This window comes from Panulirus ornatus, chromosome 69, assembly GCF_036320965.1.
Source record: "Panulirus ornatus isolate Po-2019 chromosome 69, ASM3632096v1, whole genome shotgun sequence".
NCBI classification, from domain to species: domain Eukaryota; kingdom Metazoa; phylum Arthropoda; class Malacostraca; order Decapoda; family Palinuridae; genus Panulirus; species Panulirus ornatus.
The window spans coordinates 16,121,179-16,134,182 of NC_092292.1; the positions used below are offsets into that span (position 1 = coordinate 16,121,179).

The 13,004-nt window shown below is 40.2% G+C and overlaps 2 protein-coding genes across 48 annotated transcripts in view; one reads left to right on the top strand and one right to left on the bottom strand.

The window, feature by feature from the left end:
• Enoph (enolase-phosphatase E1) overlaps positions 1 to 3,959 on the bottom strand; it is a 34,620-nt gene extending 30,661 nt beyond the window's left edge. Inside the window, exon 1 of the mRNA XM_071659965.1 lies at positions 3,771 to 3,959. Within this exon, the coding sequence (XP_071516066.1) occupies positions 3,771 to 3,869 (99 nt within the window). The 5' untranslated portion in view covers positions 3,870 to 3,959. The remainder of the gene's footprint in view (positions 1 to 3,770) is intronic.
• Positions 3,960 to 4,521: 562 nt separating this feature from the next.
• The window catches only part of LOC139747642 (uncharacterized), a 121,813-nt gene continuing 113,330 nt past the window's right edge, over positions 4,522 to 13,004 (top strand). For 45 of the 47 annotated variants that reach the window (XM_071660151.1, XM_071660154.1, XM_071660162.1 and 42 more), the window contains exon 1: positions 4,522 to 4,671. The gene's annotated coding sequence lies outside the window, so the exon portion shown is untranslated. Of the gene's footprint in view, positions 4,672 to 4,966; positions 5,118 to 12,471; positions 12,560 to 13,004 lie in introns of those variants that run through there. The other 2 variants (XM_071660152.1, XM_071660153.1) reach the window with 2 other exon arrangements.

Here is a 13,004-nt window from a genome sequence, read left to right on the forward strand (position 1 = left end):
CACCAGCGGAGGATCAGTAAACAATGTCCGATAAACCCAGGTCGACGATCCGACTGACGATGTTTCGCGCAAATATGGCAAGCTTTGGTTAGATGACCCCTTCGGTTATGACGTCACTGCCTTTCACATAAACGCAAGGGTTTTGTCATATCATTAGATATGCTCTAGGGGATAAGTACGACATCCGCTGTCTTTGAAAATCGTACATTTGTCAACGGTCTTGAAATCAGCCAACAAACGCCTCATTCACACCCCTGCCGAACAAGAACTCACCAGGGGGAACTTCAATAAGCACAATCAAACAGACAAAACCTATCTACAAGAAGGACAGGACACCAAGAACCCCACTGTATTGGCTTGAAGAGCCCTCTTAAACTCCTGATTAAGAGATTTCGAAGGTTATTCTTTGCTTTGTAGTGGACAGATCAGGAAGCAAGTTTAACAATGCATGGATACTCAATGGCCGCTTCCACAACTATTGATTTCTTAGCCCACTTGCCCCGCGGTTCTCCTGAATCGATTTGACAATCAGCGAACCTCGGCTTTGCCTGACTGTACGACCCTTGAACACGAACGCACGATCCTAACGCACGGGAGTAGGTACAACCCTTGAGCGGGACGGCACAACTCACGAACATAACGACAGAGTCCTTAAGCACGGCGATGAGACGGTTGTGGATGATAGCTTGTCCTTTGACCTCACTCTTAAGGCTTTGGTCAATGGTGACGCCACCAGATGCAAGGAACTGCGCAAAAGAGTTGTACTGTCATGATTGAAGATGATATCATTCGCTGGATATACCGTTTTATATATATATATATATATATATATATATATATATATATATATATATATATATATATATATATATATATATATTGTCCATGACTGACCTATCCGACCACGTTTGAAAGCTGATCACAAATAAGGAGTTTGCGGATGCACCAAGTTTGCATACTAGGAAAGATTTGGTGTCTAGAAAGCTTTGAAGGATTCAGGGCCGGCCCTAGCCTTTATGGGTCCCTAAATCCAGTCTCTTTTGGGGACTCCTCCAACCTTCACACTCCCCTGTAAATCACCAGTTCTCGGGAGGCCCGGGGGTACGCCCCCGAAAACATGTGAAAATTTAGCCAGCCTGCTCTCTTTAGGTTGCACTGTAACAGTCGGAGGTAGATAGCAACCTCCCACCCCCTCAGCGGTCGGGGTCCGACGCTTTGAGCGTATAAGAGTGCATGGGTAGACCCGACTCTGTTTGAGGTTATTACCGTTCTGGCCTTGTACGATCAAGTTAGGACGACAGACATATTTAAGGGACTACGATAAATTAGTGCGTTAAGCAGCTTTCCGGGACATGAGACAGCGTGCTACACAGTATTCAGGGACTTCTTGGCAACAGTGCTATAGACAGCATTCAAGGACCAGTACATTACATTGTGCTTGAAAGCTTCAAGGACTTTTACAAAACATACCCTAGATAGCGTTCAAACTACTCGACAACAGTGTGCTTGACAATGATCAAGGACCATTTAGACAACAGTACGTTAGATATAGCGTAAGCCATCACGAGACAATACGGTGCCAGCTAGCGTAGGATGGCCTTTTGTGCTTCCGGGAAAGGTGATGTTAGCCATGAGTGTGCCGCGCTATAAATAAATTCTGCGTCACCTACTGAGGTCCTCATATCCCTAGAGGTTGAGGACATGTCTACGAGCACTGTTCCCGACGTTACATTTGATGATTTGTGCGTCACAGACGAAATGAATACGAACAAAGCTAGGCTACATGAGGAGAGGTTTTCGCTTCGTCCCTTTTTTGGTAAGTGACGAAGCTGACCTATACCCGAGCCCTTCCCTCGGTGTACTTGATCCATAACAGATGTGTGTACGTGCAGGGAAGTCATACCACGTCGAGGGGGTATACCAAGCGTCAGCCAAAGGGTATAATAAGTGGAGGATATATCTTTTGGCAATGAGAGAATAGATGGCATTGTTTTTTTAGTGTTGATGTACATCCTCATTTCTCGCCTACCTTAAGTTCTTAATTCGCCTCCGCTAACCTAACCCAGTGATTTAACATGCCAGCTAATTAAATCCAATCGTCTAAACTAATCTAAATAGTACTTAAACTCCAGTTTAAGTACTATGTTTAAGTACTTCAATTCTTCTCAAAGTATTGCAAGAAACCATTGGTATACCCGTATACCCTCCTATCAAAATTAGACCTTTAATTCTCATCAGTAATAATAATGTGCCAAGCTTGACAATGTATTTTTCTTAGATTTCACTAATCCACCGATCAACTATAAAGTTTTGATTGTCCTTAAATTTTCGAATCTTTTCTAAGAACTTTATTTTGTAATTTTCATGCAAGACCTGGCCTTCACAAGAATTTCGTAACTGGAGCACTCACCCGATAAATATAACAATCTTTAGCGACAACAGTTGTAGTAAGATAAGGATACATCAATCATATTACATCAGTGATACACTGGCCATGTCTGTACGAGTAATTAAATGATTAAGTTCAGCTTTTTTCTTACTATTATCATCATTATCTACCCATATGACTTCTTTTAAGAAGCTTCTGATCAGATCTTAATGGGTTAAGTCAAAGACCTATGAGGGTCAAACTGATAAGACCAGTGGTGTCGAGAATGTAGTGAAGATGGGCCTTTGTCCTGACCCATAAGATTCAAGTCAAAGGCAAATGGTGACAAGGGTGCAGTGAAGATGGCCAATGACCTGACCCAAAAAATTATCCAAGCTTGGTTCAGTGGCTGCCAAAGAAACTAGTAATTAATAGCAACTATGCATGCAAAAATGTATTTCAAAAAATGACATTTAGTGTTTCTTATGAACATTTAATTGTGTACATCAAGTTTATTGTAGTCATGCCCAAAATACGCAAATATGTCGCTTTAATAATGAATAGGTTATATGAAACTTTTAGAACTCTGTTATCAGTAGTCGCTAGTAGGTTTCTTCTCAAATAAATAAATCTGTTTGGAAGGTTAAGGTACGTTAGGGAAAGCTGGTGTAGTTTGTGAGCCGGGCAAAAGTGGGCAACATAAAAAAAAAAAATCTCGGAACGGACTGACGATGTCAGAATACAAATAAAAACATGGATGGCGGAGAGAAATTTTGTATAGGTAATCCTTTGCAATAATACTTAACAAAGTCAAGGCTGCAATACACTGCTTGTGTTGGAGGATAAATTTTGTTCTCGTCTGTGCCATAATTATTCTACAAACTCGAGAAGCCAACCGTTACTGTCTTTGCGATGACGTGTAAACACTTTATATTGGTAGATTTAATTATATTTTCTACATGAGCAATTCCTGTCTTTCCATATGAATAAATACTTCTACAGTTTTTACGAAAGATTTATAGAAAAAATAAAGCTCTTTTTATACATATACACCATAAATGATGAGGCTCATGCGATTCAAAACGTGGAAAATGAATGACAAAAAGATTTACAGATTGTGACACACGGAAACTCACCCAAGGGCATCAAGTTATACACATTGTAGACTCTGACATTATACGGAGCTTCAACTAAGCTATGCCTATGAAATCACCTTCCTTATAATAAAAAGGTACATGAAACACATGAGTTTGACCTATGTCGAGCAACAGAGGGAATTGTAATTGGAGGGCGATTACGTCACGGGTAGGGGGTGGGAGCGTCCCTTCCCCCTGAGGGTATACCCTCCCCCATCCAGCTGATGCACCTGTTGTCCAGCCGGACTCCGCTACGCTAAACTCACCTTTACGAAGCTAATGGAGGTCGTTGTGCCTTCTATGTCTAACATGATGATATTTACATTCTTCACCATACCGGCTAATTCTTCACGACTCCTTTTCATTTTAAGATTATGTAATAAAAAACGAGGTTTTCTGGGGGAAATTCTATGCAGCCTGCCGGACCACGAACAAAGATTGTGCAGAGAAGTGGCTCATCGTTGTTGATCATTTCTTAAGAAAAATTCAACATATTATTTGTTAATGCTATAATTTGTCTAATTACGATTTTGAGCATTTTATAACTTCCATATCAGTAAAATAAACTTTTCATACTAATGATATATAATTTTTTATCGAAATGACAGGCATCTGTGATGGTGGAAAACGTCTTATGAATTTATATGGGGATGTGTGATTAGTCCCACAATATCAGGTAATTGAATTATAAGTTGATAAGGACTTTAACACTAAAGTCATGGAATCATTAGGCTTGATTCAGGCGCGTTGGGTGTTTGTTTGGAGTTGCCATGGCGGCTACGTGGCAGGGAGGAACACACAGACCGGAACAGCCACACACTCGAAGACTAGAGTACGGAAAAAATAGAAGCTAACATGATTAAATATTGTACGTATTGTTATTTAATTACATGAACATAATGATATGATAATATGGATATAATGTATAATAGATAAATCATAAATGGTGCAGTATTTTCTTCAGATTCAAAATAAATATATATCTTATTTCCATTATCTATTCCTCTGACGTGGGAGTTCAACAGCCAATCATAACACGTTTTGCAAGGCACATCGGCCAGTGCACTGAGTGAGGCAGGGGAGGGAGCGGCCCACTCTCTCTCTGTCTTGGGGTGCCCATTATTAATCACGTTTCGTACTTAATTATCACCTACACTCGTTAGAAAGGTAAGCAATGTGTACAGATCACGTCTGGGGGGTTGGGACACAGCTGTCGTCCGTAGGTTACAGAGAAATACTGCCAATCTGTGTTGAGGGTTAATGCCTGGTCTTCTAACACCGGTCTGTCAAAGTCATTTACCACCCTCGGCTACACCAATGTTTTGCTCATCAGGCCACCCATGCTACTACAGAACCTAGGGATTTTATTCGGCCATGAATGGGGCAGTGATTCAGGTGGAAAGTGCTGGGGACGCCAGTGTATCGGGTTTGTTGACATTTGTCAAGTTATGGCTTGGTAGGTGTTGTGGGCAGTGGAGGAAGGCCCTCTGATCCAGGGTCATTCAGGGCCACTGTGTCCCTCAGGGCTCCCACGGACGCTCCCTCACCTGTCCACAGTATCACATCCCTGCTGCGAGTGGGAGGTGGTGTCAGCTGGCTTTGTATTGACACCGGTAAGCCATGGAAATACCTGTCTACCCGTCGCAAGTTTTCGTGTAATTTGATTTTAGTCGTGTGGAACTATGTAGCCATGGTGTTCAGTGCGATTTATAAGTATTCCTTCATGAATTTGCGATTTTTTTGTGTGGGTTTTCTGGATTGTATGTCGGGATTGTGATGTATTGTCCTCATTGGTGAAAACAGTTTAAAGTCTGTGAAAGGAACTTAAGAGTTAACATTGTTAAATTCAAGAAAGAAGTTTCGTGAAAGAACCAGGCTATATTTAAGTAATGATTTTGCTTCATATGAATAAGAGTTCTAAGAAAATATATTTGGAAGTTGTTCAACACTAACGATGGTGTAGACAGCTGGTGGTTGGTTTCCGTGCTTGATTAAACAGAAACGGCTAATTCTGTTGGACACAGATAGAATGGTGCCAGAATTTAGGAAATAGAAGAGAGCCAACGTTGTAGGATATGGGAAGATAGATAAATTCAGCTGGGGGGAGGGGATATCTAGGTTTATGTGGACCTTGTCTCCAAAGTACAAAGGAATAACAGAATGGGGGGAGAGAACTGCATGGAGAAGAGCTGAGGTGTGCCCTAGTTTCAAAAAAGAAAGAAAAATAAGTGCTTTACTGGTAAACAATTTGACCAGGACGCCTTATGTCCCAGTAAAGTTTCAGTATCTGTAGTTAATACCAACATGAAAATGCATTTAGAAGTGCACAGTTTGATACATGATGAACAGCAATGGCTATAAGGAGAATCTTAATTTTCAAATTTAATATTGACTAGTTGATTGGACCAAGTTGTTAGTCACCACAGTACAGATTGTGTAAGTGTTTGATACAGTGCCACATCTTAGAATGTTGAAATTAGAGAGATGTGTATCAAGAGGATAGATTGTATCCTGGATAAAGTCCTTTTCATCCCAGAGAAGGTCCAGGCTAACGTATTGTGAATAGTGATGTACCACAGGGATCAGTTCCTGGTCCAGTATTATTCTTGATATATGTACTGTAGAAGGTATCATATCACATATAATTATAGAGTGCCAGTGAGACCAAAACATGGTGTGTTGGACGAAATCTGGTTGTTTAATGCATTCATGACCCCGTTTTTACTTGTCTGTCTATTGAAAATTCCTCAACTTTCCTCTTGCCTTTGATGGATCTGTAATGCTACCTCTTTACTAGATGAACAATCTTGGTATTACTCTAGCTTGGAAACCCCACATTGCAGAAATAGCCAAGTCTGCCTCTGAAACTGGTAGTCTTGCTTAAATGTTGAAATTCCTTCCAAAGAGTTGCTCCGTGTATACAGAGGATTGCTTTGACCTTATCTGGAGTACTGCTCTAGCATCTGGGGTGGCTCAAGCTCTGCATCCTTACTTGAAAGAATTGAAAGCAATCGAACTTATAAACTTCCAGGTCTGACTTCATAACTTGAGCCGCTTGTCCTATGCTGCAATGTTGGCTCACTTTCCCCTCTGCTGTAAGTATTACTTTAGTTTTAGCTTCTGAGAGCTGGTTTCTTGTGTGCCTCCACCACTAGCTAGACCATATGATACTCAGTAAGCTGCTACATCACATGATTAGTATGTGGCCTCTGGCAATGGAAGGATGGGCTGTTTTGAGAACTGTTTCTTTCCCAGTACCTCAAAGCTTTGAAACTCTCTACCCTCTCCTGTCTGTCCCATTAACTGTGACCAGGCACATTGTAAAAGGCAGGTTTTTGCTTCCTCCAAAATTTGTAAATAATTTCTCGTCTCAATTACAACCTGGCATTGGCGTGGACTTTTGTCCATAACTGTAGCCTCTAACGTAAAATGAATAAGTATTCAGGGAGATAAAGACGGTGAGATTTTGCAGGCTACAGTAAAACTTAGCGAGTGGTCTCGGAAATGGTTAATGAACTTAAAATAAAGTAAGCCTGTGCTCTTGGGAAGAGGAAATCAGGAAAGGAAATGCTACATGTTGGATGGTGCTGTTCTGTCAACCTTGCTTTCTAAATCTTGTTACCTTAATTGTATTCACATTGTTCCTCATTTCACACTTTCTCGAATTTGGACTCCAGTATCATTAATAGAATGATTTAAAGAAAGAAGCAATTATTGTTTTTTTTTTTTTTATATACTTTGTCGCTGTCTCCCGCGTTTGCGAGGTAGCGAGGTAGCAATTATTGTAACATTCTAATTTCTCTTCTCTAGTCTCCAATGCTAAGTTCATCATAGGTTGTTTTCTGTATCCATAGCTGTAGGGAAATTATACTCTGTTATGGCATCAGAAAAAAGTATTCATGCGAATGATTGCTAAGGCAGAAGTTTACTTATTTTGCCACATTTTATTCTTATTGTGGAAAAATCTCTTTCAAGGTCAAGTGATACAAAGTAAAGTTATAGGCACCATTACATAATTAGTCAGTCACTAGTTATTTAGGTAGGATTTATGAATGTTCCAAAGCACCATTTTTACCGTGTTTTTACTTTACTAAGAATTGCAAGTAAACAATCTTGGATATGTAATTCCCTTTGTATTTTTTGTTGAGAATATTGGTTTTATAAACTTGTCAGCCATGGATATCATGTTACTCGCACAGGAATAGAAAGTCTAATCGGATTCCCTAGTTGAACTAGTTGAATAAGTCTCTCTACAGTAGTATCATTAAGGGAAGTGTGAAAATTCAGTACGTGTGTTAGTTTGGTAGTACCCTATTTAAATGTTCAGCTTACAGCACATGTATCATTTATGTAAAAGTTCTGGATATAGTAGTTATGTTGAAATTTGAATTTGTAGCAGTACAGTCAGTGGATTGAACCAGGGCATGTGAAGTGTCTGGGATAAATCATGGAAAGTTCTGTGGGGCCTGGATGTGGAAAGGGAGCTGTGGTTTCGGTGCATTACATATGACAGTTAGAGACTGTGTGAACGAGTGTGGCCTTCTTGTCTTTTCCTGGCGCTACCTTGCTGGAGGGGGATGCTGTTTCTTGTGTGGTGGGCGACAGGAATAGATGAAGGCAGCAAGTATGAATATGTACATGTGTATATATGTTTATGTCTGTGTATGTATATATATGTATACATTGAAATGTGTATGTATGTGCATGTATGAGTGTTTGTGTATATGAGGGGTTGGGCCATTCTTTGTCTGTTTCCTTGCGCTACCTCACAGTCGTGGGAAACAGCATTGAAGAATGTGTGGAAGGCGAGAACGTTATCTCGGAAAGCAAAAATGGGTATGTTTAAAGGAATTGTGATTCCAACAATGTTATATGGTTGTGAGGCATGGGCGATAGATAGAGTTGTGCGGAGGAGGATGGATGTGTTGGAAATGAGATGTTTAAGGACAATATGTGGTGTGAGATGGTTTGATCGAGTAAGTAATGAAAGGATGAGATGTGTGGTAATAGAAAGAGTGGTTGAGAGAGCAGAAGAGGGTGTATTGAAATGGTTTGGTCACATGGAGAGAATGAGTGAGGAAAGATATGTGTGTCAGAGGTGGAGGGAACGAGAAGTGGGAGACCAAATTGGAGGTGGAAGGATGGAGTGAATAAGATTTTGAGTGATTGGGGCCTGAACATACAGGAGGGTGAAAGGTGTGCAAGGAATAGAGTGAATTGGAATGATGTGTTGTACCGGGGTCGACGTGCTGTCATTGGATTGAACCAGGGCATGTGAAGTGTTTGGGGTAAACGATGGAAAGTTTTGTGGGGCCTGGATGTGGAAAGGGAGCTGTGGTTTTGGTGCATTACACATGACAGCTAGAGTTAGAGTGTGAACGAATGTGGCCTTTGTCCTTCCTAATGCTACCTTGCGCAGGGGGTGGGGGGATGTCAATTTCATGTGTGGCGGGGTGGCATCTGGAATGGATGAAGGCAGCATGTATGAATATGTTCATGGGGATAGGGGAGAAAGAATACTTCCCACGTATTCCCTGCATGTTGTAGAAGGTGGCTAAAAGGGGAGGGAGTGGGTGATGGGAAATCCTCCCCTCTTGTTCATTTTTTAATTTTCCAAAAGAAGGAACAGAGAAGGGGGCCAAATGAGGATATTCCCTCAAAAGTCCAGTCCTCTGTTCTTAACGTTACCTCAGTAAAGCGGGAAATGGCGAATAGTATGAAAGAAATGAAGTATATATATGTATATGTCCCTGTATGTATATATATGTTTACGTTCAAATGTATAGGTACGAATAGATGCATGTGTGAATATGTGTATGTGGGTGGGTTAGGCCATTCTTTCGTATGTTTCCTTGTGCTATCTCACTAACGCGGGAGACAGTGACAAAGTGTGAATCATGGGGTGGGGGAGGGGGCAAAAGTTCTGCGGCAGGGGTGCGTGATGTCTCCATGGTTGCTTAATTTGTTTATGGATGGTGTTGTTAGGGAGGTGAATGCAAGAGTTTTGGAAAGAGGGGCATGCATGCAGTCTGTTGTGGATGAGAGAGCTTGGGAAGTGAGTCAGTTGTTGTTCACTGATGGTACAGCGCTGGTGGCTGATTCATGTGAGAAACTGCAGAAGTTGGTGACTGAGTTTGATAAAGTGTGTGAAAGAAGAAAGCTGAGAGTAAATGTGAATAAGAGCAAGGTTATTAGGTACAGTAGGGTTGAGGGTCAAGTCAATTGGGAGATGAGTTTGAATGGAGAAAAACTGGAGGAAGTGAAGTGTTTTAGATATCTGGGAGTGGATTTGGCAGTGAATGGAACCATGGAAGCGGAAGTGAATTATAGGGTGGGGGAGGGGGCGAAAATTCTGGGAGCATTGAAGAATGTGTGGAAGTCGAGAACATTATCTCAGAAAACAAAAATGGGTATGTTTGAAGGAATTGTGGTTCCAACTATGTTGTATGGTTGCAAGGCGTGGCCTATGGATAGAGTTGTGTGCAGGAGGGGGGATGTGCTGGAAATGAGGTGTTTGAGGACAATATGTGGTGTGAGGTGGTTTGATCGAGTAAGTAATAATAGGGTAAGAGAGATGTGTGGTAATAAAAAGTATGGTTGAGAGAGCAGAAGAGGGTGTTTTGAAATAGTTTGGTCACATGGAGAGAATGAGGAAAGATTGACAATGAGGATATATGTGTCAGAGGTGGAGGGAACAAGGAGAAGTGGGAGATCAAATTGGAGTTGGAAAGATGGAGTGAAGAAGATTTTGAGTGATCAGGGCCTGAACATGCGGGAGGGTGAAAGGCGTGCAAGGAATAGAGTGAATTGGAACGATGTGGTATACCGGGATCAACGTGGTGTCAATGGATTGAACCAGGGCCTGTGAAGCGTCTTGGGTAAACCATGGAAAGTTCTGTGGGGCCTGGATGTGGAAAGGGAGCTGTGTTTTCGGTTCATTATTACATGACAGGTAGAGACTGAGTGTGAACGAATGGGGCCTTTGTTGTCTTTTCCTAGCGCTGCCTCGCACACATGAGGGGGGGTTGTTATTTCATGTGTGGCAAGGTGGCGATGGGAATGAATAAAGGCAGACTATGAATTATGTATATGTGTATGTATGTATATGTCTTGTGTGTTTATATGTATGTATATGTTGAGATGTATAGGTATGTATATTTGCGTGTGTGGACGTGTATGTATATACATGTGTATGTGGGTGGGTTAGGCCATTCTTTCGTCTGTTTCCTTGTGCTACCTCGCTAACGTGGGAGACCAACAAAGCAAAATAAATATATAAATAAATAAATAAATAAATAGATAAATAGATATACTATTCGCAATTTCCAGCGTTAGCGAGGTAGCATTAAGAAAAGAGGACTGGACCTTTGAAGGAATATCCTCACCTGGCCCCCTTCTCTGTTCCTTCTTTTGGAAAATTAAGAAGAAAATGAGAGGGGAGGATTTCCAGCCCCCCGCTCCCTTCCCTTTTAGTCGCCTTCTACGACATGCAGGGAATACTTGGGGAGTATTCTTTCTCCCCTATCCCTTATATGTATATATATTTCTTTCTTTTCTTTGAAACTTTTCACCATTTCCTGAGTTAGCGAGGTAGCGTTAAGAGCAGAGGACTAGGCCTTTGAGGGAATATCCTCACCTGGCCCCCTTCTCTGTTCTTTCTTTTGGAAAATTAAAAAAAAAAAAAAGAGAGGGGAAGATTTCCAGCCCTCCGCTCCCTCCCCTTTTAGTTCCCTTCTACGACACGCAGGGAATATGTGGGAAGTATTCCTTCTCCTGTATCTCCAGGGATAATATATCAGCCATTCCTGATATATAGATTGTGTGTGTGACTGACAAACATAATGTGGTCAAAACATGCTGAATCTTTTAAGTCAATAATTTTAAAGTCATTATTTACACGTGATACCCCCAGTCTTCAGTCAGAAATGCTAAACAGTTAATGAGTAAACCTTGCGTTTGTAGGAAATAAGGTGAATCATGCTCGAAGGTACATTAAAGGCTTTGAAGTGCTTAGATGTAGACGAATGAGAGTAGAAGAAATCCTTACTTCCTATGATGTTGGCATTATTATAACATATACGATAGGTTTTCCATCTTGTCGAAGAAGGAATGGATAGTTTCATTGAGGGGTTATACTATGAAAGACAGTTGCTCTTTGAAAACAAGGCTGATAACCTCTTACCCCTTCACCTCAGCCCACATTTAAAAGCAAGATTCTTAAGTGTACCCAGGAAGAGTTCATGGTGTGCTGCATGTTATGCTGGACTAACATTTGTGTACTTTCTTTTACAGAACAGTATATCAACTGGGTTTATTTTAGGAAATTGAGAAAATATTTTTGCATGTGGTTCTGAGGAATGTAACTAGCTAATTTACTTAGGACCATGTTCGTGATTTTTTTTTACCTGTTATTTATATTTACCATTATAGACTAAAGGTGTCTTCCTTAAGGGAAGCAGTGCATGTGGAAATGGAAAAAAAGATTCAAATTAAGACAAGTTTACAAGCATTTTGATGCAAGAAGTTTTTTGATAACCATAGAATATAGGAAATGTTTATTGATTTATTATTTACCCCAAAAAAAAGAAAAAGAAAAAAGCACCAAATCCCATGAAGAAAAATTAAAGACCTGCATTCTGGGTTTGCTTTGTAATTCATATCCACTATTGAAGCTATACATAGGAGCTTGTCTTGCTAAGCTTTTTTTTTTAACTAGGTATTTTCTTTTTCTTCCGCCCAATAAATTTTTATTAGATTTTTGTAAAACTTTTCTTTTATAGGATAAGTCGAGATGATTAATGAAAATTGATGTAGCTGAAGTGAATAGTTATAAAAATGACACTTGTTAGTAATATCAGTCTGTTTTATAATACTTATGTTGAAAGTTTGATAACTTGGTTTTGCATGTCCTCTAGCAAAGATGTAATTTTCGTTGATAAGGAAGGTTGTTGATAAGATTATTTATCAGTGTTTCATATATGAAAAGTTTACAGCCAGTTGCTGGGCTCCTGTTTTAGGTCAGTCACTAAGGGAAGTGGATGGATTCCTTATTAGGGTAAGTGCAATATTTCATCAATGGAATTAATTTGTTAAATGATTTGTCTGGTTTGGAAAGACTGTATAAGAGGAAAACCAATGACTATTCTGTGTCACCTTGTATTTCTTAGCATATGTTACTATGATTTTACATGAACTTTGTTGGTAGACTTTCAGATGACAGATTGTTCTTTCAAAGTTAGGATTTTGATATTTGTATTCGTTCTTAGTCTTTGTCACATTTTTGATGCAAGTTTGTGCTCTTGAACCCTGCTTATCTTGTATAAGAGTGGCTGATGAATGGAACAAATTGATTGAGGACATGGTTAATGGCCATTAGTTTAAAACTCCCTCTCTGTACAGCGCAGATAGGTAATTACACATCGAAGTTGTAAATAAGCTAGTATGGAAATAATAATCCACTCCTAAATTCACAGGATGCACTCACGTGATAGATTTCTTTA